The sequence below is a fragment of the Convolutriloba macropyga genome, chromosome 1 (assembly GCF_964194025.1).
Source record: "Convolutriloba macropyga chromosome 1, txConMacr16.3, whole genome shotgun sequence".
Lineage (NCBI taxonomy): Eukaryota > Metazoa > Xenacoelomorpha > Acoela > Convolutidae > Convolutriloba > Convolutriloba macropyga.
Window position 1 is genome coordinate 87,112,771 of NC_134468.1, and position 27,925 is coordinate 87,140,695.

Sequence of the window (27,925 nt, forward strand, 5' to 3'; positions counted from 1 at the left end):
GCATACTTTTTCAAGTATCCCAAAAATTTTTTCGATTAATTAAGTAACCTTTGTATCAGGGGTCCTCAAACAAATCGATAGAGTCCACCAGTACAACTAAAAACAAGAGGATGAGTGAACAAATAAGATATGAGTGTTTTCGAATGGATTTTTAGTGCATTAACGAGATCTCGAAAATTGTTTAGACTTGGCCAGTGAAACAGTACTTCAACCTTTTCACTTTTTACCTATTGATCAGTCACCAAAAAACAGCCGGGTTGAAAAGGAGGGAAAGAGGTAAAATTGAGGTAAAATTTCGAACTAAATTAGAAAAGTCTGCAAAAAAATGATTCTGAGTGCTGATTTTTAGATCCATTCCTTCACTATACTTCAACTGGGGAATTATTTTCAAGTGTTTTCATGATATTTTACAATATTAAAATACAAAGAAACGACGCATTCAATTGGTTTGGAAAAAATGGCTAAAGCCATTGACTTGAATTGGAAATATCTCTATCAAAATGTGCCACAGGGAGCAAGACTCTGGCCTCTACTGTTCAAATTTATATCCATGACCTCAACTGAAACCCCAAATGATTATTAAAAAGTAAATGCAGATGATACGCTTCTTTTTACATTGAGACTTGATTTGAATGAAGTAAAAAATGAATTAAAAACAATTATTGGCTTATTAAGAAAGATGCCGTCTCCCCGAGCCGAGGATTTTGCCCGAAAATAACGGGGAAAAGAGTGTAAAAAGTGTTAAAATAAGAGTGTTATTACAAAAGTGTAATTTTAAAAGATAAATATTTGAGGAGGTACAGAGGATTGCTCCTCCCATTTCCTCTCTCGAACATTTTACTATTCTCATGTGCGTTAGACCTTGCGCCAACTGATACTTGCATTTTGCTTTTCAATTTCGGTTATAATGGTAATTGTGTAAGAGTGTAGTTTTTTATCTGTCCACCCTAAATCTTTGCAAAGAGTGTAAAAAGAGTGGAGAAAATAGTCTAAAGACAGTGTAACTTTTTAAAATTACACTCTTACATTCTTTTCCCGAAAAATGGGAATGGAATACACTTTACACCCTAATCCTTGCTAATTAGGGTGGATTAAGGGTGAAACCTCGGCCCGTGTCATTGAAAAAGTCTCTAATTTAGAGTTAATTGTTTTCTGTATAAGCTTTCCAAACGAACTATTGATTGACCAAAACAAATGAATTGTTCCATTGACTAAAAGTGCATCCATCAAATATTTGGTGCTACATACTTACTCATCATTAACACACCAAGATCAAGTAAAAAATATCCTGAGTAGTATTCTATGTGCTAACAAAACGTTTTTTACGCTGCAGTAGTTAGTATCAGGCAACTCTAAGCTCTTATTCTTGCTGCACTTAACAGTAGTAAAATTCATTATTATTTGAGTCATACTTTATCTTGAGTTGAATCAACAACAATCTCACATCCTCACTCAAATAACAATTAGGTTGGGCAGTAAAAAATTGTTTTTCAGATTAAAAGTATCAATATTCTCTGGATCTTAAAATACAATACTTTTCCTATCAGACATTTAATAAACAAAAAATCCATTTATGAAAATTGCTTGCTTAAAAAACCTAAGAAGCCACGGGCCGAGGTGTTAACGCTAAAAAACGCAAAATGATGTCAGGTTGGCGTTGAATGCATTGAATGCATGTAAGTTCAGCGCTTGAGCGTAGATCTTATATAAAATTCAACGCATTCAACGTGAATTTTACGATTTTTGTTTGAATTTAGCGTAGATGTTAGATATTTTGCATTAAATTCAGCGTAGATCATACATATTTTGCGTTAAATTTAGCTTAGATCTTATATAAATTCAACGCATTAAACGCCAACCTTAAGTTTTTTCGCAGTTGAATTTAGCGTAGATCATACATAAATTCAACGCATTCAACGCCAACCTTAAGTTTTTTCGCGTTGAATTTAGCGTAGATCATACATAAATTCAACGCATTCATCGCCAATCTTACATAAATTGCATTGAATTTTGCGTAGATCTTGCATTTTTTGTGTTGAGTTTAGCGTAGAACTTATATAATTTTACGTTGCATTTAGCGTTGATCTTACTTATTTTGTGTTGAATTTAGCGTAGACCCTACATAATTTTGCGTGAATTTTGCGTTGACCTTACATAATTTTGCTTTTTTGTTTCGTTGGGAGAGTACGTGGGGGGGTACGTGTGGGGGGATACCTGTGGGGGGGGGTTCATTGGTTACCTGTTGGGGTACATTGAGGAGTGGGGTACATGTGGTGTACGTAGGAGGGGGTAGTTGGGTAATGAAATGAGCTAGGCAGGCACAATTTTTTTGCAATTTTTTCAAAAAATCAGAAACTGGTTGCTTGCAAGAGAAGATGCAAAGAGTTGATAGAAGAGAAAAGCAGAGCGAAAAATGAGCAAAAAGTGGTTAAGATCCAAGATGAATTCAATGCAAAATTATGTAAGGTCTACGCTTAGAAACGCCAAAATTATGTGAAACGTGATTTTTCAGTACGATTTTGTAAAGAGTGCGGCTCCTAAGAAAAGTAAGTTTCTGTGGCACAATGGTAGAAGAGGCGACAAGTAAGCAGGAGGTCAGTTGTTTGAATCCCATACCAGAGTTCTACGCGTTGATTTCATGTAAAACCAACGCTAAGTTCAACGCAAAATATGTAAGATCTACGCTAAATTCAGAGCAAAATATGTAAGACTTTACATATCTAGTGATCTTACATAAGTTTCGCAAAATTCCTCGGCCCGGGCAGCGAAGAGATTATCAATTATGAGAGAAAATTTGATCAATAATTAATTAGTAGTGTATTTTGTTGTTCTACAGAGACAAACACTTCATAATCCTGATAGCGAGTTACGAGTTCGCAGCCATAGTGGTCATTCCAATTGTGGTGATGGGAGTGTTGTATGTGAAGGTGTGTCAAGTGTACAAACAGTATGAGTTGATGATGCTCTCTGCCTCTGCAGGTGCATTCGACATCCCAAAGCCAAGTGCCAATCAAAAGAAGTGGGTACAGTTTCATTATTATTATAGATTATAGTTATAGATTATAGATTAAAGATTACAAATGGATTATAAACAGCTATTAAGATAATTATAAGAGATGATAACAATAGATTATAAATATTCTATGTGTGTGTGTGTAGGTGTGTGTGTGTGTGTGTGTGTGTGTGTGTGTGTTTGTGTGTGTGTGTGTGTGTGTGTTTGTGTGCGTGTGTGTATTTGTATGTGTGTGTGTGTCGTTGTGTGTGTGTGTGTGTGTGTGTGTGTGCGTGCGTGTGTGTATTTGCATGTGTGTTTGTCGTTGTGTGTGTGTGTGTGTGTGTGCGCGCGCGTGTGTGTGTGTGTGTGTGTGTGTGTGTGTGTGTGTGCGTGTGTGTGTGTGTGTTTATGTGTGTGTTTGTGTGTTTGGGGAGATAAGCAATTCACAACCCCAAAAATGAGCGGGTCCAATCTTGCAAGAAGTTTCTAGGAATCTTGCAAGAAGGAGTGTTGCTAGATTAGTTCACAGTATAAATCTTCAAGAAAGTGCATACTTAACTCATACACACATTCTTCAACACATATTCAAAACCATAATTCTTGTTTTTGTCCAGATTATGCTCAGAGGTAGTACCTGACCACTTGTCCAGAACCTAAGGTGTTTTGATTGGAAGGGGTTTTGGTTCAAGCACCTCAGCCTCGACTTGCCAGATTCTTGTAAATTTCTTAACCCATTTTTAGTTAACAAGGTTACAGCGTTAAATCGAAATTTCCTTTTTTAAATAATTGTTCTACCAGAAGAACTCCAACGGTTATCTTTTGAGAATCTTTCAAGATCTTGCAAAATAACCGTCCAATTATGACCGGTATTTTGCAGGTCAAAGCTAGTGTTTCGAACGATGTTGGCATCTGTGATCATCTATGGAGTCAGTTGGACTCCCAAGGAATTGATGAGGTTATTGTGCTTCCTCAAAATCATCAGACAGACCCCAGATACTGTCCGGGTTTTCGTACTCTTCCAGGCATTCACTACACTACACTCGTTAGTACTCTTCACATTTCTAGAGAGTTTTGTTAACCTGGATATTAGTCTCTTAAAATATTTTCTTAATCATTGATTTCACTCCCGGGTCGAGGTGTCAACGATACCAATAGAAGAGAGTGCCTTAAGGTTTGTTAAATGTAAGACTGCTTTGGACTGGCCATACTGGCTTGCTCGAGCAACAAAACTTGAATAAAAAACATGAAATTCAGCAAAATTTGATCAACAAGTGGAGCAACAAGCTGATCAACAAAACTTGAAATTCTATGGAAAAGTACTCAATTGTCAAATCAGACGCTTAATATTACATCCAATTTTGAGCTATTTGCAGCATACCCAGACTTGAGTCTCAGAGCATTTCAGAGCTGAATCAGCATATTTCAAGCGTAAAAAATTTATTCAGTTCTGATACATTGCATCTCCAGAGTAGTTTAGGTTTCTTTATGTGTAGTTTTTTTTCATTAGAATTATTTTGAGGTCATAGAGTTCGCCCAGGCTAACTTTATCCTGTATAGTCTGAAAACAATTCATAACCAAAAATTTAGTCTGAGCAGAATAATGTCATACTTTTGTAGCTTGTAACTGGTAATAACTTTGGTCTTATAAACACTATTTATACCTAAATTAGTTTGTAGGCAATTACCACAAAGCCCATTTAGCTTAGTGGTTACAACTTGCCATGCAAATTAAATGTTACAAGTACCCCCGTGTATGTTCGCATCGGAAATAAAGCACAACTTGCTGGTGGGAGTTAAGCTGAACATCTTGTTTTTCATTAAGTAACTTTTACTCAAAAATCAAGACTGGCCAATGTAAATTGTGACCTGAGAAGAGTACTGGCCATTCCAAGAATAGAAAGTCTCTATACTGATTCAGCGCCGATTCAGCTCTGCCACCAACTTCCGGGTAGGTAAAAACTAGATTTGAAATCAGCCCGTGAACTTTTGCTTTCTAAAAACACTTTTTGAAGTTAATCCAACAATCAATATATTGTGAATCCAAGATCTGTTGTGCTATGAAAGCAAAGAAAAAAATGTTTGTTCGAGCTAAATGCAACTGACCATCATAGACTATTTTAATAAGTGTTAAGAAATATTTTTTTAGGATCTGTTAGGGTTAATTTTACTTGCTCCGGTTAATTTTAGTTATTTTCAAGTACTCCCATTTTCGCAAAAAGCGGTTTGTTGAATAGAATTTAGAGTTTAAATAAGCAACTTATTGACCAATCAGAGAAGAGAAAAAATTCAGAGAAGAGAAGAAACAATCCGAATGATCAGCTGTTGAGCGTGATTCGCTGTGACTACTGGCTTTCTGCTTTTTGATTTCATTCCACGGCGCATGGGAGGCACTGCCGTGAACAGCCGTCCGCTATCGAGCTTCAAATAATATTAGCTTCTCTGAACTGTAGGACAATTGTATTTGTTTCTAAGTGTAGCGAAGTTAGAGATGGAGTTTCTTTACTCCGTGCCAAAGAGATTGTTTCAGTTATGTTAGATTACTGTTTTGCGATGTATTGTTCTATCAACAGATTGAAACCAAGTTTCTAGGAAACCGAATGAAACCATTAATAACGAGTACTGAATGCTTTAGTCCAATGTGCTTAATTTTAAAGCGTAGATGATTGTAGGGATCAATATATTCGATCCGTTATTTGAAAGTATTCTTAGACTCTTGATTAGTTAGACATTTTTTGCGACAGCTTTTTTAGAGCTTAGTGGTGCATAATTGAGGGACACACCTGAGTTATGTACGTTTGTAAATTAAATAACGTTATTGCCAGAATTGATCATTTGTTGAAATTGAGTCTAGGAAAAAACTCCACCTAATTTTAGATAAGAAATAAACCCCGAAGAAAATATACTCCAACGGAAATAAATCCTCACGGATGTAAAACCCCAGTTTAAATCTGAACTTTTGTTGTGATAACTTTTTCGGTTGTAATAATTTAATATCAATTATGACGGGCCGCTAATGTGTGGCCATGGTTTGCGAGGCATTGCCAAACGCGCTAAATACGCAGCTCTTTAATGGTCCACTGCGGGTGTGTTTCCACGGGGGTTTATTTCCGTAGGGGGTTTATTTCCTATGTAAAATTAGGTGGGCTTTTTTTCCGCGATTTTTTCAAAGAAACCGTTTGCCAATTAAATTTGGGTTCCGTTTTTAGATTGTGCAACCCCGTTTTGTATGCCTGCACATACAGTCAATTCAGATACCAGTTCTGCAAACAGGTCAACATGGTCAAAGCCATCACTCTCTCAATTCTCAAATGTGATTGGTTCAAAATGAAACAGCTTTGTGGTCTAAACAGTTCAAAAACGATCGCAAAATTAATACCAATTGAAAACAAAACACATCGAAATGGATCCTCCAATACTAATACTGATTTCGGTTATGGCAGCACCAACAATTTTTTGTCAGACAGTTTTATCGCGTCTAACAGGACCTGGTCTTCAACAAAGAGCTGAGTTAAACTTCGATGACGTCACAAAGTTGTATCTGTTTCCTTTTTATCTCGCTCTCCCCGTGATTGAAATTTGGATCAATTCTGTTTCCGAGCCCCCTCTTTCCTCAGCTTTGTGGTGGGCGACACGGTGCTATAATTCAGCGGATAAATTTGAACCGTGGGGGGGGGGGGGGGGGGGGGTCGTAAAAGGAAATATGAGGGAGTGGGGGGAGGGGGCATTATATCTGGCCATGTTTTATGAGGGGAGAGGGTTAGGCGGTTAGAGGAAACAGTTCCGAAACTGATCAAACTGACACCGTTTTTGAGACATATCCCCTATTTTTATGGACTAAGAAAACCAGTATTAAATGTGCCTTTTGCAAATTACTTTCCTTTCAATATATTGAGTTGCTGCCCTTAAATGTGAAGAATAACAAAAATTTACAATTTTATTTTCTTTGTTTTTGCATAATCTTTTTATGCTGATAGTTAAAGATTAATTTTCCGCGTGCGTCTCATTCCAGATCACCCGCTGAATAGAGCCCCATTATATTTCTGTTTACGGTAATGGGGTTTCATCACATGAACTTAAAACTATCCTTTCTTTTTTTACAATTCAAAGAATTTGAATTGTATTGGGGCGCTGTCTTTTTTACGACTCGAAGAGGAGTATTGGAGAAGTCCTTTTTTTAATCAATTTTATTGGAGTGAATTTTGAAGCGGGAAATAAAACACGTGAAAAAAATTGGAGTGATTTTGGCATTGAACAAAAGTGAAGAGCGGAGCGAAAAGAGAGTGGTTTTTGTTCATATCGCTGTTTTCTAGTGAGCGAGAAATTGAGGTGTGAAAAAAAAAAAATTCTGTAAGCGAGCGAAATTTTTTGTTCACGTGCGGCATTTTAAAGCAGTTTTTTTTTAATTTTTTTGGTTAATGGGTTTGGTTGTAATTTTGTTTCAATTTTAGGCTGGTCTTGGTAGTGGTTTGAAGGTTTCCGGAAATTCGTACGAAAATTTTGCTAATTCGTAGGTTTTTCATGTATTTCGCTGATTTTTGGGCTAGTTATTGCGATTTTTTAACGATTGTTTTGTTTTACTGGCTCAAATGGGTATTGAAAAGACCCTTTTGTACTTGAGCAAGTTTTATATAACAATTGGGTACAGTTTTTTGGATTTGAATTATTTTTTTTGTTGAGAAATATGACAAAAACTGGCGAAAATCGGAATATTTTTCTCAATTTATCGTAGTTTTTCGTTTTTTTTTCTGTTTTTTAGACAAGTTTCTTAGCCTTTTATGACTTGCCGATTATTTTGCGACCATCTGGATACCCCATTGGCTGAAAACAAAATTTTCTTTGGATTTGATTTTTATGCTTTTGTAATATTAAAAAATATATTAACTTTTTTCCAGTTTTTTAGTGCAAATTGTTTTTTTTCATAATTTGGCCTCAAGTATTTTCAAAAATTTCATAAGTGGTTTTAGTCCGTAATAGTTGCCTTGATGAAGTAATTTTGGCAGAGATAGTTATTTTTCGGATATCAATTTACAACAAAATTCGATCAGATTTTTTATCATATTTTAACAGATTTGATTTTTGTTTTCTTTTTTGTTTTATTGTTTTGATTCAAGATAATCGTAATTTAGTGGAGGCACGTTTTGTCTGATGAGTAGTTGGATGGCGTTTAGACGGATTTCCACTTCGAGTCGTTTCCGGAATTTTTCCGGCTATGTTCTTTTTTTTATGATCTGTTCACACATTTTGATGATTTTTGAAGTCAAATTGGAGAAGTGATTTTGGTCACGCCGAAACAGGAAGTGGAGCGAAAAAGCGAGTGGTTTTGCGGCGTGAAATTTTTTTGCTCTATATTTAAAGTAGAGTGAGAAAACGGGGTTTGAACAAAAATTCGCTTTCTCGCTAGAGGTTTTTTGTTCACATGCGGCAATTTCACTTTGATTTTTACTGTTTTTTCGATTTTTTGGATCGAATTTTTTCTAAATGGTTTTCCCAATCCATTCATAGTTCATTCCAGGTCTAGTTTTCTGTTTAGTCAATGAAAATTCTTTGAATTGTACGTCAGGACTTGTCCTGCTATGCTTTTTATTTCATTGGAACAAAGTTTCAACTAAGGGATGTTCTTATTAAAATACAAAGAGGTGTTCTTATTTGGTTCCACCTACTCATAAAACATGAAAATCTGATCGACCGATTAACAACCGAATCACCTCATAACCAATTTCCCATTTTATACTTGCAATAAATCGATTTAATCTTTCTCAGGCATTCGCGTTTTATGACTTAAACGCTATCTCGTGATTGCTTTTTATCAAAAAGCGGTTCAGTTTATAACAACGCAACCTCTAGGTTATAAAACACAGCTCGCATAAATTAGATAAAAGATAACATAGACAATACCCGATGTTTACTTACGTTTTATTAATTATCAGCTGATGCGTATTCGAGATAAAGTCACTTCAGTTTCAGTTTTGATATTATTTATCACCAAAACATAAACATATATTCACAGCTAAAAGAAAATTTTACGAAAAATAAATCTATTTTACCAACAAATTGAAACGTGAGTTTATTTTTGACTCGCAATTATTTACAAACTTTTCTCGTTTGCTGAGCGCTTTTTACAAAATAATCGAAGCTTGTTTAGAGCGTAATAAAAGTCACTCGAAGATAGCAGCGCTTTTTGACCATTTTTCAGATTGTTTTTTGTTTATTTGCAGATGCTTAATTTTAATAAGATGCTTTTTTACGTGTTGTACACAGCAGCTGAGTAGATTTGTTCAAGCCCAATTAGCTTTAGAAGTTTGATTAAGTTTATAACAAACAACGCGCGGTTGTTTTGTACCAAAATTAGTCGCCAATATTTTTGGCAAAAGCAACCATTTGTGTTCTGCTCTTTGAACAAAAATTACATGTCCAAAATTGTTCAATTGTTGGCTTTTGATAAAGCAGCTTTTATTTTTCTGCTGGTCATTTTTGTTCATTGTACAAATATATATTTTATTACTTTTTTTGACGCTTATTTTTACCTCCCGTGAAGAGAGAGATTCTAAATTATGTCGGCGCACGTTAGATAATCATGGAAAATTGTTAGTTTTTTCCTTTATCGACTTTTGAAATCTGATAATTATCAAAGAAAGCATTTTTTCTGAAAATATTTACCAGTTCGAAAGTTTGTTGCTATTGCTTTTTCTCAAACGGTTTTTGAGAAAATTTTATTGTGAGTTGGGAAATTTTGAATAGGCACAATTATAGTTCAAAATAGGCAGTTTTTCGCCTACCAAATTTTACACGGGGTTTTTGTCAGTTGTCAATAAGGGTACTCTTTACAAGATACCCGCCTCATAAAACCCTTCGTTTATTCCCGTTAAAGCTTACTAGAAACAAACCTTTAGCAAACGCCTAGTCAAAATAGACTTTCAGTGGACCACTGATAATTTAATTATAAGGGGTCCTATTAGCACGAGACCCACCTCATAGACACCTTCGTTCATTTCTGTCAAAGTCTAGTAGATAATTCAAAGATAAAAAACTTTCATATTAGATCAAAACAAACATAGAAATCTTTTTACACCGCAAATACGATTTACAAAAATGGTTGAGCACTCGACATATCTCGAATTTCGGATACCTTCTGGCTTAGACGATGACTTCAACGTGTACAAGAACACTGCCAAATTAGACTACCTTCCCAGAAAGCAGAAACAACCCAACAGATCTTTCCGACAGAGCGACAAACTTGATTCTACTAGCACGACCGATTTTTCCGAGTCGGCTAATTTGGGCGGCACTTCGCACGTTATAATTTTCAACAAAACAGCCGAAAACCCTGTTAACGTTTCAAAGTTTGGCTACTCTAGCAAGTCAAGCACGAAAACGTCCGCTAATTTCTACCAAAGACACCCGAAAGCAAAACTGGATAAAACTGGATCGTTGCTCCCTAATGGGGAGTATTTTGGTGAGAAAAGTGGGGCGGATATAGTGCCTTATAAGTTTATTTCAAGGCCAGTGTTGAAAGCGTACCCTGGAAAGGACCCTGGAAATTTGAAGATAACTACCAATTCAAGATCTGCAACCACGATGAGTGTGAGTACTTTGTTTTTTTAATGCAATCCGTCTTCTTAACTGTGCTGCCGTTTCCGATCGTCGTCGGAATTTTCAACATGGCGGTTTGGCACGTAAAAATTGCTCCCTAGGGCTCAATGGCACTTTTTCAAAGCCAGTCTGCCAATAAGCAGAATACTTTTATACTTAATGGTCTTTAATAAGCAGAATAATTTTTTTGCTTAATGGTTATTGGTTATTCTGCTTAAACTTTTAAACATTTTCCAACTGTTTTCAGAAATTATTTCTCAATTTTTAAAGATTTTGAAGATATTTCGCTTGAAGTTTTGCAAAGTCTGTTTTATTTGCTCGTCGTTTTTAGTTCAATTATACCGGTTGTTGGTAAAAAATGAAAAAAAAAATTCAAACAAAATATTTAAAAAATAGAAAGATTGCAAGACTGACTCGTAAATACAATATTTAATCGAGCTGTTTTAAAACTTCATTTACTTATTATTTACTTAAATATATTTTACTTTGCCATGTAGCGGCCAAGATCCTCCTTATTAGCTATAAGATTTAATTGCATAGAGTTTTCAAAATTTTGACTAAAATGAGCAGGGTGTGCCTCGTATTTGTTTGTTTTGTTCTTTTTGTTTGGAATCCAAAAAGAATTATTGTTATGCAACTTTTTGAACAATTGGAATTATAATTTAGTGTTTTTAAGCACGCATTTAATTTCATGAAAATTCCGAGAATATCTTTTTGACTCAAGAATTTAAGAAAAATAGACAAATTTCGATCCGTTATTCTCAGCTACCATCACCTGAGTGATGTCGTGGGAAATAATTAATCAATAGAAAAAATTGCGTTTTAAAATTTCGAATAAATTTTTAGCGTTTTTTAACCAAATTTTTTGTTACACAATTTTTAAGAGGAGAACTAGCTAGTTTAGGAACTAATTAAATAATGAGTTAGAAACACGCCCAGAATCATTATTGATCTCACCCAATGAGAGGGGAGCCTTTTCTTTAGCAATGCCATCCAATAGGTGGGGACTTGTGCTCATTTCAAGTTCAATAACGCGAGGAAATTAAGATTGGCAATAAGAAATAATAAGCAGACATTTGAATTTTAGATAAATATCAACCAAGATTCATTTAATAATGGAGACCACACAGATTGCAATAAATGGATTGAAGCTTTTTCCACGAATATTCAGCTTTTTGGACACTGCGTTGACGTTTTTCAATTGATGTTTGCTTAAAGTACTCAAAATTGCAAGCCAGAATGTTTTGCTTTTGTCTGAATTTTTTTTTTACTTTTTTCCAAATATAACAATCGAAATACATAGGGCTAAGTTAAAAAATATATAAATGAACAGATAGATGATCTATTTCATTGAAGACCTAAATAGATAGATGACTTATTTCATTCATAATTAATTAATTTATTTTGAAGATTATATCAGTCCAATATGCAACACTGCAGAATTGAGATCACACTGTTTTGATTATATTGCTCTTCAAAATCAAAGGACTTTCGAAAGCAAAATGCTCTAAGAATTTTTAACGGTTGGTCAAAAACAATTGTAATAAGAATAAGACCGGTTTTCAAGTTTTCTTTGATCTATGACAAAAAACTCATTTAGCAGTTATAAAAATGTTTGTTTGCTGATATCAAGAAAAGGTTTGAAACAGATATATTTTAGGCGACGAAGAAAAAGTCAGATTTAGATGCGAGATTTAATACCCAAGTTGAAGAGTTTTCCCCCTTCTAATTGAATATTGTTGTCTCAAATGATGCTTATATACAACAAGGAGGCTCAGTAATGTGTGATCGCACTTAAGGTTCCGACTCCGCTCATCCACAATTTTGGCATAATTGTCTACCAAATGAGTTACAGATATAAAACCACAAACATTCAACTAATTTTCAAAATCAAAATGGTGTATGAACGAAAATATAGCCTCCAAAGCAAATAATTCAGTGGAGTAAAAACTGATGCATTAGAAAGATGAGATATGCCAAAATTAAGAAAGCGAGTCAAGACGAACACCAAAATCTAACAACAACAACAAAGAATAATTACAACAAAAAATTATGTCTGTTTTTAAAAACAAAATCTAAAAACAAAGTCAAAATAGCGTCAGATAGACAATTAGACAACAAAGAACAAAAACAGTAAATTGAAAAATTCGCTGATTTTGATAAAAAAACAATTAATTTCAAAGTAATGAAAACCTTCAGAAATCAACTAAAATATCCCATCTGTTAACAGTTACCAGTGTCTCTAAAGATGTCGGTATTCGATTTTTATGCGGTTACAAAATCAACTACAAATAGACAACAAACAAAAAATCAGACAAATTTTGCCAAAAAACGCTTCCGGAACCGTAAAGCCCTGCTTTGGCCCTCAAAATATGTTTAATAGCACCTTCTTCAATCAGCAATAATGTATTATGTGACCTCTCATCAATGAAACCAGGTAACAAGCAGACAAAAAAAGAAAAAAAAGACAAAATTAAGTAATGTTTGTTTTTTTTTCGAAAAAAAATTATTTCCAAAGACATGAAAGCCATTAATTATGAAAAAAGTTCGTTCTTTCTTCCAAAGGAAGCCCTTAAAAGCTGCAATTATCCTGAATATATCTTCCGTCTACGAAAAATGCGAAAGTAAAAATTGTTTTTCTTATTTTGGAAATCAATTGTTTTCGAAGTCATGAAAGCCATCAGCTATCTACTAAAATCGGCCCCTCTGTTCTTACATGAAAAGCCAATGAAACCGGATCATTTTACAGGAAATTTCATGCGAGTAAAAAGACGAACTAAAAATTACAGTTGAAGACAATATTTAAAAATTCAAATAAATTCTTCAAGAAAGTATTTTCGAAGCCGTTAAAACCAGAAAGGTTATCCTTAGAGATTTGAAAATTATCGATTTTTTAAAAAACCAATGTGCTGATATATAAAAAGTTGATAACGGGATTATTTGACAAGAATAGAAAACGTGAAAATTGGGCAAATACTTGAAAATAAAAAAATCTGAAATCTAGTAGTATCAAAGCCAGAAAATCATAACTTAAGGCGTGAAACCGGGTTTAAATTTCAATAAAGATTTAATTTGAATTCAGTAGAAAGAGGAAGCATTCTTTCATAGCTGACACTAAGCTACAGGTTTACCAAATTAAGAGAAAAATGGAGGCAAAATTCAAAAAGCCATGATTTATTTAAAAATCAAAAATTTGTACAAGTCCAATCGACCACAAGCTTTCAAATAATAAACTAGATAAAATAATTTGGAGCTAATTAGGAAGCGCACTGGACCTATCACTATTGATCTTTGAAATATTCTTTAATTTAATTAATGTATAAAAAAGATCTTTTTTTTTAAAAAAAAGACCGACTGATTACAATGCGAATTATTTTTGGATTAAAACAGTCCAAGATTGGTCCAAAAATAGCGCTGCTAATGCTGTTCGTCCGTTACGAACACTTAATTATTCAAATGTTATAGATGTAGATATTTCGTAAGAAAAAAAATTAAAAATAAATGCTTCGTTTTTGTCAACGAGTAAAGTTAGCAAAAAACGGCAAAGTTTTAATTACGGAGCACTCGAAACGGAAGTTGAATTAGAAATAGCCCGTTTTTGAGTCTAAAAAGATTGCATTAGTGTTGTATGGGTGCGTAATTCCTGCAAATTTATTCAAAGTTGACTAAGAAAGTTATTTCGTGCTGTTTTTGATGAAAAAGTATTTATTTTGAAATATTTAGAAATTTTGAAATTAAATAAAGATAGCGGATAATATTTTTTTGTCTTGAAAAACAAAATAAACAACATTTTCTTTGCAAAAATTCAACAAATTTTAGCAAAATTAGCGAAATTTTAGTGAAAAATTTCGGAAAATGTGAAAAAAAATCAAAGGAATTCACTCTATTTTCTCAAAAGTTTAAGCCTTGATAACTCCCTGTGAGTAACGAAAATAAAAAGAAATCTTTTAAAGTCCATATTCTACGCTGGACAAGCTTTCGAATGATACTAGTCTCAACTCTCTACGATGAATATATCGATCGGCCAAAATTGTCTGAACAAAATAATTCCCATTTGAGTATATAGTTCCTCCCCCCCTCCTCAAGAGGGGTCGGAACAAATTACAAATAAAAATTTAATTTGATTTGAAATAATCAAGGGCAATTCAATTTTTTTCCACTCTTATTTTCTAAAGGTTTTTGAAAATGCTGAATGACTGCTCGAAAGTATTTATTAACATTAATGCGTCCTAAAGTAATGTATACGTATTAATATTTTGCGTATTGAAATTACTTTAGGACGTCTTAAAGTATACAGATTTTTCTTTGTGTAATTGCAATTGTTTTCTTTTTTTAAGAGCGCCGACTTTTTCGAACTGGCCCCAAAAGAAGATCATTCCCCGGTCGAAGGAGATAATAACTTAAACCCAGTTGATCCCCAACAGACCCATCAACATTCAAACACCAGTCTCAGATCCTCGCGCATTGGAATGACGTCAACAAACAACAACAACAACAATAACAGTCATCAATATCCTCAAAACAGTAGCCGTGTGAGCAACTTCTCCTCAGAAAGCAATAAGGTATGCAGTTGATTTTTCACTCTAAAATCTGTTTTATAGCAACATGAGTAATAATCATCCACGGTCATAAAATATGGCTGACAAAAGCAATTATACAACTGACAAAAAGTATAAGCCTGTTTCATTATTAATGAAATTTCATATTTGGAAAAATATTTTTTGCTGTGGAAATTTGATGGTTGTAATAGATTTAGATTTATAATAGATGTTAGCGGTTGTTATGAACTATAGAGTTTGTCTTTGCCAAAAAGCTTTCATTAAATTGAGTCATTTTTATCTACTTTTCGTTTAGCTTTAAAAAAATTGTTTGGCCTATTTTTCCTTTCTATTTGTGATTTTCCGAGTCGTTTTAATCGTTCCGTGGCTCATTTACAACAAGACTGAATTGGAAGTCAAGATGAGCACTCATCCAGTCTAAATGCAACTCTACGAATATCAATACTGTGCACGTCTAAAAACAAATACGCAAGTCTGACAAATCTGAAAAATTGTGTATCGTGTCACGATTTCGGGATAAACTTTTAACCACTCTTCCGGGGTGCTTTGAAAACACTCCAAGGTCATTCAAAACTATCAACTACCGCTACGGGAGATCAGAATAGGCTATATTAATGCGTTTTCAGGTGTTTCTGAGCCATTTTCAGCCATTTTCAGACGTTTAGAGTCGAAAGTTCGACATTTTTTGTCTTGATTTTCTCAGATTTACCAAATGCTGAGCAAATGTCAGAGGGGAAAATGTGAAAAGGAGTAATGCAGTTAGGAACCCCTTGCTGACTCAATGCCCTGTTTGCCGCCACCAAGCGCCATTGGAGCCTATTTTGGCTATTTTTGACGTTTTTTAGACGTGAATTTAGACTTACCGAGTCATGGCCGAGACTTGCATTTAGACTTGCGCGTTTAGGCCAAGACTTGCATTTGGACTTGCGCGTCTTGACCGAGACCTGCATTTAGACTTCCACGTCTTGACCAAGACTTGCATTTACGCTAACAAGTGTCAACAGTGACTTGATCCATAGCTCTCATACAGTACTGATATAGGACTTGCAAAGAGACGTGCCCATTACGGGTTTTGACTTGCCGCTCAGTCCGGGATTCCAAAGACGCAGCTATTAAAAGGTTTGAATCTGTAGAAGGCCAACTTTTACAGTAAAAAATAAAAGAAATGAAAATTATTAAAGCACATGAATATGTCTTTTTCGGTATGTGTGTTGTGCAGCCTATTGTATTGTTTGTCCTTTGATTATTCACTTATTGAATATCGACGAGTGAACTACAAGTAAAGCTGACAAAAGGCAGTTTTTCGTAAATTCAATTCATCGAGATCTATATATATATATATAGTCAGTCTATAGTCAACTGTATATCGAAACGTCAAGGCAATCTATTTTGTCGAACTATACTGGGCTTACATCAAGGCATAAACATTATATCGAAACTTTACGGCATCTGTTTCGTAGCATCATCACGGCAAAAAGCATCGTTTACTTACAGGCAAATCTAGCTTGATCTTTTTTAGCAGGCATTTGTCTGAGTTGATTTTCGGCTCAGATCGGTCACCAATACGTTTTCGAAACATAAAAATATTAAGCCTAAAAGGAGCGCAATCGATTCAGTATATTAGTAGGCTCAACGAAAATTATGTTAAACGAACTTTTTCGGAGATTTCTACGTATATTAGAACAGAATTTGTGTGCATTTAAATGGTTAAGAAATATGACGTAATAGATTGCTCATTTCTCGCTCTATTCAAATTGCGTTGCTCATTTACTCGGTAACATCCTCCGGCCCGGAAGAAGATGTTGGGAGGATTGGAACAAGCTTAACGAGTGGGCGGACGAGCGATCCGGATGGCGTGCGTAAGACGGCGGAGCGGGCGACGCTGTCGGAGCCGTACCGAAGTTCTTCAATCCGAGCAGTTGGATAGTAACCCCTAGGGTTGCTTTCTTCAACGATCCAAACTAAATCACCGACCTTGAGGTGCTGCTCGGCAGGCGTCTGCCACTTAGATCTAGGGTTCAGTGCAGGTACATACTCCTTGAGCCAACGTGCCCAAATTGCATTGGCGTATGACTGTGCACGGGCGTACCGCTTACGATGATCAAACTCGTCGACGCCAACGATGGACGGAATTCTGGTTGCTTGGTTACCGAGTAGAAAATGATTAGGTGTTATTGGGCCTAGGTCGGACGGGTTGGCGCTTACGGGCGTTAAGGGACGTGAGTTTTGTGCGTATTCGACCGGACAAAAAGTAGTGTTCAACACCTCATCTGTGAGGCGACGCGTACCGAGGATAGTGTACAGTACTCTTTTAAAACTACGAACTAACTTCTCCCAGGTGCCACCTTGGTGTGGCGCACTGGGTGGATTGAACCTCCACTTAATGCCCTTATGTGCCAGTTCGGCAGCGATGTTAAGCGTATTCCATTTTTCCACACATTCACGGAGCTCTTTCTCCGCTCCAATGAAGTTCGTACCATTATCCGACCAAATCATAACAGGAGTACCCCGACGGGAGACGAACCGCTCAACTCCCATTACACAGGAACTAGTGTCCATGGACGGTACAACTTCAACATGGACAGCACGAGTAGTGAGACAAGTGAAGAGAAATCCCCACCTCTTCTCGGTAGTCGGACGAACTGTGACGTAGAATGGGCCGAAGTAATCAACCCCGGTGTTGGTAAAGGGAGGAGACTGGTATGCGAGTCTCTCCTTTGGGAGGTTTGCCATGATAGGCTGAATGGTTGCTGCACGGAACTTTCTACACAAGACGCAGCTTGATTTAATGGAACGCAGTGTGGAACGTAGTTTTAGGATGGCATAACGTTCTTGTACCTTTGACCTTATGTAGTCGATGCCCTGATGATGGTTCTTCAAATGAGTATGCCGCAGAAACAGTATAACAAAAGTATGACGCGCATCCAGCACGATAGGATGCCTAGTGTCAAAGTCAATTTCCACTAGCCGTCGGAGTCGACCAGAGGAACGGATGAGACCATGAGGTCCAATAAACGGAGTAAACTGAGCAATGCGGCTGCTCTTCTTAACGGATTTGTTGTCAAGAAGATCCTTTCTTTCAGTACTAAAGGACTCTCCTTGAACCAAGTGCTGGAGATGACGCTCGGCTTCGTCAAGCTCAACACGGTCGGCTATGCTGCCGTCTACGGTACGGTAACTTTCATGAGATGGTAAAAGACGGAGCACATATGCGGTGACATGAAGTAATTTTTGATAAGAACTGAACTTATCAAACGGGATTAGATTAATGCTTTGTTCCTTTGGGGAATTGGTTACAGATGCGGCTAAAGATGAGATGGAGTCATCAACTTTTTCCTTGGTTACAACGCCGAGCTTGATGTTATCAACGACGTCAGTATTTGGTACGAAAGGGAATTGCTTAGTTCTCAAGAAGTCAGGACCCCTCACCCAGCTACTTGATTGCAAAACTCCAGCGGACATGCCACGCGTGCCAGCATCTGCTGGATTATCACAAGTGGCGACGTGGTTCCATTGGTCAACGCTGGTGTTCTCCAGGATTTCACTAACACGATTTGCAATGAAGATGGGTTGTTTGTTTGTTGAGTTTATCGACTGCAAGACGATGGTACTATCTGTCCACATAAAGACTTTATCCACAGTAACCGTTAATGCTCAACAGATTTCCCTTTTTAAACGGGCAGCGAGGAGAGCGGCTTGTAATTCCAACTTAGGAACTGTCATTACCTTCATAGGTGCAACACGGGCCTTGCCCAAGACAAACGCCAGCTCTGTTTTAATCTCCCCGGAGTTAAAAGTTACTTGAGCCCTAAGAAAACCTTATATCGAACACAAACCTTATAAACATTGTATCGAAACTTTACGGCATCTGTTTCGTAGCATCATCACGGCAAAAAGCATTGTTTACTTACAGGCAAATCTAGCTTGATCTTTTAGCAGGTATTTGTCTTAGTTGATTTTCGGCTCAGATCGGTCACCAATACGTTTTCGAAACATAAAAATATTAAGCCTAAAAGGAGCGCAATCGATTCAGTATATTAGTAGGTTCAACGAAAATTATGTTAAATGAACTTTTTTGGAGCTTTCTACGTATATTAGAAGAGAATTTGTGTGCATTTAAATGGTTAAGAAATATGACGTAATAGATTGCTCATTTCTCGCTCTATTCAAATTGCGTTGCTCATTTACTCGGTAACATACTCCGGCCCGGAAGAAGATGTTGTGAGGATTGGAACAAGCTTAACGAGTGGGCGGACGAGCGATCCGGATGGCGTGCGCAAGACGGCGGAGCGGGCGACGCTGTGGAGTCAGTGTTGACTTCCAACAAAAGGATTTATGAACTTGTTCTATTTAATAAATAAATACTAAAATACTCAACCCTGATTGGTTGAAATTATGGAAATACCTTTCCCTTAAATGTTTATTTGTTATTCCCAGAGACAACAAGACAACTCTACCCTTTAGTCGGTACCAGTCAGACCTGATATAATAATAAAGTATATTTCTCTCTCTCTACTCCGCTCTTGTTTTGTATTGAGATATACGTTAGACTTTAGCATTGCGGCCGGTGCACTGTCTGCTGAAGCTCAGATAGAAGAGTAACAGACTAGAGGAATAGAACTTTAGTTAGTCAGGTAAGCCTTAAGATATACTATATTCTTGAGACTCCATAAGACAGAGTTAGAGTAACCTTCCTAGGTAACCCTACCTCAGCACACGTCTTATCTGGTGCGACCAGTGCCGGACTAATTTTGAAATAACGAACAATTATTTTTCATTATCCGTAACGGAAAAATTAACAATTAAAATAGAATAACCTCTAAATTAAGAACACTACAGAGATAACAATGGCCAGTAATTACCATCAACAACTAGATGATAACAATTATAACAATTACTTAATACCATTTACAATCTCTGATGATTGTCCTTTAGAAAATCGCGAAACAATACACAAAATATTAATAAATTTGAAGAATAACTTCTTCAAAGAAACAAAACATATACAACAAATAAGTATCCATAGGAATCATTTAGCTCATTATCTTCCAGTAATACTACTAGGAAGAGACCAACTAAATAAAAACTATATATTTTCATTAACAAACGAAAACAAACAAAAACGAATATACTATAATTTCCAAAACGACATAACGTTACCAGACATGTTAAAAACATTTTTAAAACGACACGAAGAATCCCAAGATCGAGCAAAAATAACAGCGATACCGACTTCAACATACGAATTACTACGAAATACATCTGAGTATCTAAATGAACATCAAAAACCGATACACTCAGTTAACGATAAACTTCGAAACGATATAACAAATTATAACAATTGGTTAACAAGGATTATTGAATTAAAAACAGAATTGAAATCAGCTACCTTAGATGTAGTACAAATAATTTCTGAGTTCACATTCTTATTCTGGTTAGATAATTTCGAACATATTAACGAAAAAAGAAAAGAATTTGGAATAGCATTCAGAACAGAAATTGAAAAACTCAATGAGGAACTAAAACAAATTTGGAACAGTGAGTATTATTCACCGTATTTTGAAAGCACATTAAAAGTATGCTCAGATAGCATAAATTACATACAAGGTTTAGAAAATTATATACAAATATTGGATCAGGGACAAATGGGTTCTACCACATTTAACCTATCGAAAACAGTAACAACAACTTCGACACCGAAAGATACTCAAATGAATACAAATCTTCAAACAAAACAAAAATCAACAATTAAACCAGATAAATTGCTAACATCAAATTTATTTGGACATCAACAAACAATTACAGATGAAATATTTATTTCGGATTCCGAAGAAAGAGAAAAAGAAATAAGATTTCACAATTGGATACCAAATACAGTGAACCAAAGAGTACGAAAGAAAACTCAATTGACAGAAAATAACAACTATAGAAATAATAATTATATAAATACTCTAACGGATAATAACGACCTAAATTGGGAACAAGAAGCACAAAACTATAATAACTTAAAAAACGAAATAACAGAACAAGTAACAAACCATACAAATAAATTAATAGATAACATAGAAAATAGATTTCGACAAATAAATGAGAACATGGAAATAAAACAAGATGAAGCATTACAGTTTATGTTTGACAAATTAGAAAAAACTATAAATGACATGAACACACAAAACAATAGACCCTTAGAAAATAGAAACACAGAGAATAACTATTTAACAAATCATAGACACGAAACTAGAACAAGAGTATCAAATTCACAAACTACTAATTCTAATACAACGGAAGAAAGAGAAACAACAGTTACAGAACCTCCACTCCCATTTTATAAGCAATTGACATCAATGAGCATAAACGAAGAACCACTAATTGAACAAAACATAAGTAGCGGGTCAGTACCAACAACAATAAGACCATTCGATGGCACAGATCCAGCATATACTGTCGAAGAATATTTGAACAGTATAGTCGCAGCGATGATATTTAGCAGTGGCATAGAACCAGTTAACAAACCAGGTCACCATCAATGGAAAGTAAAACGAGCAGCCTTAATATTACATACATTACAAGGCCCAGCTCAGAAATGGTATTCAACTCTACCGAGTGAAACAAAATTAGATTGGGAAATGTTCTGTACAGAATTCTCAGACATGTTCGATTCAGAAAAATCAAAAGAACAAGCAAAAATAGTATTACAACAATTACAAAAACATACTAACGAGTCACTACGCTCACTTGCACTAAGAATAGAAACACTTGTCAAAACAGCATATTCATTATATACAGAAGATTATCGAAACAGCGTAATGAACCAAATATTTATTAGGTGTTTGGATAACGAATTAAAATCAGCAGCACTGAAAAAACACGCAAACCATAAACAAACACCGAGAGAACCAGAAATGACATTCAAAAACTTAGTAGACAAAATAGACCAAATGGATTTGACAAGAACAATAACAAACAATCACAAACGATTATATGAAGTTAATCAAACAACAAATAGTATTCATGACGATCTTAAACAAATGAATATAGCATGTAACAATATAAACGATTTAAACCAAAACGATTTAGAACAGTTTGAAGGAACAATTTGTAATGTCCTTAATGGAATTAACAATACTTACGACAGAAAAAACTTTAAAGGACGACCAAAATTTGCATTATTTTGTAGTTACTGTAGCTCTCATGGTCATACAAAAGGCAGATGCTTTAAACGACCAAGAAGAGAAAGCATACCAAGACCAAAAGAAAAATCCTTTTACGGTCATATGAGAAACAACCAAAACTTACCAAATCGGAGAATTGACTCAAATAATGTTAATGGACGTCAATTACCATCGACGTCACCAGTCTATAACAGTTCTAGAAGCAGAACAACATATAGACCACAATCACGAAATAACTATAATACACCGAATGATCAACGAAACAAAAACTCTAACAATTATAACAACCGAAATTTAAGTTACAATAGAAATAACTATAACAGAAGCAGAACAAACAGCTACAACAGAAGCAATGATTATAACAGTCGAAACAACAGTAGGTCGAATTCAAGATATAACAGTCAAACAAGACCACAATCACCATACAATAACAATAATAACAGAAATAACAATTATAATAATAATTATGATAGACAGAGGTACAATAGTAGAGATTCAAGTAGAAGAGATAATTACAGAAATAGATCAATCAGCGATAGTAGGCATAATTCAAACAACTATCGCACAAATACTAATAGTAACAATGCTAGAAAAGACAGACGAAATTCATCAAATAGAGAATACAATAACAGAAATAGATCACAAGATCGCAGATCGAACGGACATAAATATAACAATAATAACAACAAAAATAGAATAAATAGCATAGAAGCTGAGAGACAAAACGAAGATCCACCAGGCATAGATGAATACGAATACACATCAGATTCATCGAATGAAGACCAGGAAATACTTGATAAATTCTACAATGCAAACGAAGAAACATGTAACAACATAGTGAATGCATTAGAAAACAACCCGACATGGATTCTACCAATGTATCAATGTAATAAATTTGAACAAGATTTCACAAAACAAAAACCAATACTAGAAATCGATTTCCTACTTGATTCTGGAGCAACATTAAATCTCATAAATGAGGACATTTGGAACGAGATACAATAAAACAACCCAGAAATACATCTGGAAAGAGCAAACAAAACATTAACAGCAGCAAATAATACTACTATAGAAACACTTGGAACTATAACATTAAATCTCACAACAGATAGAGTATCAAACAACAGAAACAAACTACAACACAATTTCAATATTCATTTCTACATAACAAAATGTAACCACAATATACTAGGAACTCCATTTTTCAAGGAGTACATAGAAACAATAAACGTGAACACAAACAAACTAACAATAAACACTAGCACAATTCTAGATAATGATATAACATTTTTTATGAACAGTACAAAAGGATACCCATATTATTCTAGACTTTACCCAATTTTCAACAAAGAAACGATCTATCTAGATAGAGAACAAAATAAATGCATAACATTTCCAATACCAATATTTAAACAAATGGAAAATTCAAACGGAAAGAAACTTTACAGTTCCAACCACTATTTTGAACCGATAAACAAATATCGAAACATATCATTCACCGATATTAAAGATCTTACATCAGAAACCGAACATTTTATAGACATATTCCTAATAAACAAACAACAACATAAAATAACAATAAATGAAGGCCTAATTGGTTTCATGTATCAAAACATTACATTCATAAAACAAAACGAAGAGATGTACCAAACCAATTCAATAGACTTCTTTACAGCGTTATTTTTTCTTACTTACGAAAACGAGAATGATATCAATGAGATATTAAACATACAACAAAACGAAACAATTGAACAAGTAGCAACATTCGAACGAAAACCGAACTTCAAATGTAAATTTAATATCAACAAATATACAGAATCCGAAAAAGAATTCATTCAAATGTTTGATTTTCAACACTCATATCTAACACAAGATGAATTTGAAAAAGTAGTAAAAATTATACTAGACTACAAACAAGTCTACGCAACAACAAAATTTGATGTGGGAAAAACAAAAGTCAAACTGAACCTCCCTATAAAGAAAGATGCAATCTTCAAAAAACAACGAATAAGTAAAGTACCGATACATTTACGAGAAAGAATACAAAAATTACTCGATGTTTTGAAAAAATACGATATAATTGCACCAGTCAACAAAGAACAATTATCAACAGGAAATACATTCACAAATCCAGTAATAATATTACGAAAAGGGGAATCACTGAAGATAGTACTAGACGCGAGATACTTAAACAGTATGATTGACGAATCAAAATGTAATTGGCCGATCGAACCAGTTGACGTGGCACTAACACGCATAAATGGAACAATATTTACAACAGCAGATCTAAATAGCGCCTACAACCAAATACCTCTTGATGAAGAATCTATGAGATACACACACTTCACAATAGGCAATGAACAATATTGCTTCAAACGTTTATTTTACGGAATATCTATTGGACCAGCAGCTTTTGCTTCAATACTAACACATTTTCTCTATCCTTTAATACGAAAAGGAACAGTAATTACATACGTAGACGATATTTTCATTCAAACAAACTCATACGAACTCATGTACGAAACACTTATAGAATACCACAAAGTATTGTCAAAAGAAAACTTAAAAGCAGCACCCGATAAAACATACTTCATGTTAAAGAAAGTTAAATTTCTTGGACACATAATTGAAAATAAAACAATAAAACCCCTCAGTTCACGAATAGACGGTTTTCAAAAACTTGAACCTCCAAAAAGTATGAAAGCCTTACAGAGATATTTAGGAACAATAAACTTCCTTGCCAAATATGTTTATGGCATGCAGCCAATACTTCAACCATTTTATACTCTTTTACACAAAGAAACAGATTTCAAATGGACAAAAGAACATCAACAGATTTTTGAACAAATGAAAAAGACAATAACACATAACTTAGAATTAACAATGCCAGATACTACACAGCCATTCTACATTATAACAGACGCATCGAATACAGGAATTGGAGCAGCATTACTCCAACAACACCCTACTGAAAAGAAAATGAAACTAATATCAGCAAATTCTCGATTGTTCACACCTATCGAAATGCGACTCTCTACACTAATAAGAGAATGCTCTGCAATAATTTTTGCATTAACAGAATATGAATTCCTACTAACAGGGTCGAAGCATCCTATTGTACTATTTACAGATCATAAACCGATCATCTACCTATTTACACAGAAAAATAAACCAAATCACAGAGTTTACAGATTCCAGTTAATACTGATGAAATTCCCAAACTTACACATAATCTGGACAGAAGGAAAAAACCTAGCACTCCCAGACCTGTTAAGCAGAACAATAGACGAAGAACATTTTACAAAAACAAGAGATATAACAGTAGAATTACCAGAAAACATTAAATTCTTCTTTGCAAAAACACCGTTTACAAATAACCTCGAATGCAAATACAGCGTTTGCAATAATCCGAATGATGAGAATACAGACCGAACACATTACCCAGTATTAGCAAACATACATAACAACTACTTTGAGATTAACATAGATAAAAATACATATAATCCGATCTCATACGAGAAATACAATACAGAAACAAAAACAAACTTAATACCAAAATACAAACCAAAAATAAGAGATTGGCAATCACCAACAATAGAAAAAGACGATCTTATTATTAACAAGAACCAAAAGGGACCGTACACAATTCATCACGACGATGATTACCTCAGACTGATTAATGTTATAAAACAAAATTCAGAATACGAAAATGCAAAAATATCAGATATCTTCTATGACGAAAAAACGAAGGTAACAGAACAGCTTATTAAAGAAACACAAATATTAGATCCTGTACTACACAGAGTGAAAATGTGGAAAAAACACAATAACAAACCACACTCAGTAACATTGGAGATCCGTGGCAACAAAGGATTATTTGCTTACTTTCGGAAATATAAATCAATAATAATTGACGAAACAACAGAATTAATAAAAATTATAATAAATGTTCACAAAAAGTCATTACAACGAATTTGCTTACCATTAACATTATTGCTATGCGTATTTTACGAAAATCATTGCATAGATCTCGTAGGTCACACAGGACTCGAAAAAACAAAACGAAATATAATGGAAAAATTTTACTTCCCGAACCTCACAACATGGATAAAAATTCTTATTGCAGACTGTATCACATGCCAAACAAACAAGGTATTCGCCAACACAAAAATAAAAAGTAAACAAGAACAATTAGCACCACCAAAAAAGTATTTTAATGAAATGATAATGATAGACACAAAAGGACCAATCTATCCTACATCAGAAGGAAACAACTATATATTCGTTATAGTTGACGCATTTTCTCACTATGTAACAATAATGTGTGCACCGAAAAATACAGCACACTATGCATTTACCGCATTATTCGAACATTGGTTCATGAAATTCGGACTACCCGATGAAATACGATCTGATAATGGATCAGAATACATCAATACAGAGCTAACACACTTATGTAATTATTTCGAAATCAAATTTAAACCAAGTACAACATATGCACCTTGGACTAACGGTTTAGTAGAAGGAACAAATAGAATAATTGGACAATTTATAAGAACACTGCTGAACGAAAAATATAACAATTGGTCACGAAAAGCAAAATTTTTCCCTTATGCTTACAACACACAATATCAAACACGACTTGGAATGTCACCATACGAAGTTGTTTTTAATCAAAAACCAAGACAACCAACAAAGATTAAACTCGGAACAACAACAGACGAAATGGGCAACTGTAACCCATCAGATACAAGTGCATGTAACAAACAACCTACACATACACATTTAGAAAAACAATTTAATCACCCGAAAATTGCGAAATTACAGAAAGGAACATTTGCAAAATGGTTTTTAGACAAAGAAAAACACTATAATGATACATATCAAAGAATAACAAAGATTCTACAGAACAGAAAGAAACTAACAGACGAAATGAACATTCGATTTCGCACAGCGAAATCACTTGAAAAGAATACATTCGTATTACTTACAAATCAACAACAAATTGAAGGAGTATCGAAAAAATTACTACCACTGAAAACAGGACCATACATCATTATCGACAAACCAACAGATACAACCTACATCTTAAAAGATAATAATAAAGAACAAATAACAATACATAGAAATCACATTGTACCATACTACCCGAAAGAAAAACATATCAAATTAGAATTACAAAATTACTTATTAACAAACGAAATACCAACATTAAAGCAACCAAATTCACATACAGATGAAAATAAAATAAATAAAAATAATAACCATACAGAATCAAAACATACACACAAATACAACCTTCGCAAAAGAAAGGTCACAATGATAAAATAATAAACAACCAGAAACAACAATAATAATAATAATAAATAAATAATATGAACATACATAAAAAATAAATACATATTATAAATCGTGATATAAATATTAAGTATACAGTTCAACATGTAAGAATAAATATATTAACACATATTAATATGTATATCATCCAATTACACGCTTATAATAATATACCTATAACTAACTATGACAACTTATAAGTTATTCTATTCAATGGACAGACATTACAAAAGTTGTAACGAATATTAGAAAATATCAAAATGAAACCTGTA

General features: G+C 34.5%; 2 protein-coding genes across 2 annotated transcripts in view; both read left to right on the forward strand.

Moving 5' to 3' along the window:
• The first annotated feature begins 2,888 nt into the window (after positions 1-2,888).
• Positions 2,889-6,590, forward strand: LOC142352790 (uncharacterized). The gene is made up of 3 exons (XM_075404902.1): positions 2,889-3,019; positions 3,873-4,037; positions 6,202-6,590. Exons 1-3 carry the CDS (start codon positions 2,907-2,909, stop codon positions 6,500-6,502), a joined length of 579 nt encoding a protein of 192 aa, XP_075261017.1. The 5' UTR covers positions 2,889-2,906; the 3' UTR covers positions 6,503-6,590.
• A 2,575-nt stretch (positions 6,591-9,165) lies between these two features.
• LOC142352780 (uncharacterized) overlaps positions 9,166-27,925 on the forward strand; it is a 44,429-nt gene continuing 25,669 nt past the window's right edge. The window contains exons 1-2 of the mRNA XM_075404890.1: positions 9,166-10,576; positions 14,923-15,147. Coding sequence (XP_075261005.1) covers positions 10,085-10,576; positions 14,923-15,147 — 717 coding nt within the window. The 5' untranslated portion in view covers positions 9,166-10,084. The remainder of the gene's footprint in view (positions 10,577-14,922; positions 15,148-27,925) is intronic.

Bases quoted from the DNA above. Each gene is read 5' to 3' on its own strand.
- LOC142352790 (XM_075404902.1), top strand. From the start codon at position 2,907: ATGGGAGTGTTGTATGTGAAGGTGTGTCAAGTGTACAAACAGTATGAG. The intron at 3,020-3,872 runs GTGGGTACAGTT...GGTATTTTGCAG, and splicing joins CCAAGTGCCAATCAAAAGAA to GTCAAAGCTAGTGTTTCGAA. The intron at 4,038-6,201 runs GTTAGTACTCTT...TTCCGTTTTTAG, and splicing joins GCATTCACTACACTACACTC to ATTGTGCAACCCCGTTTTGT.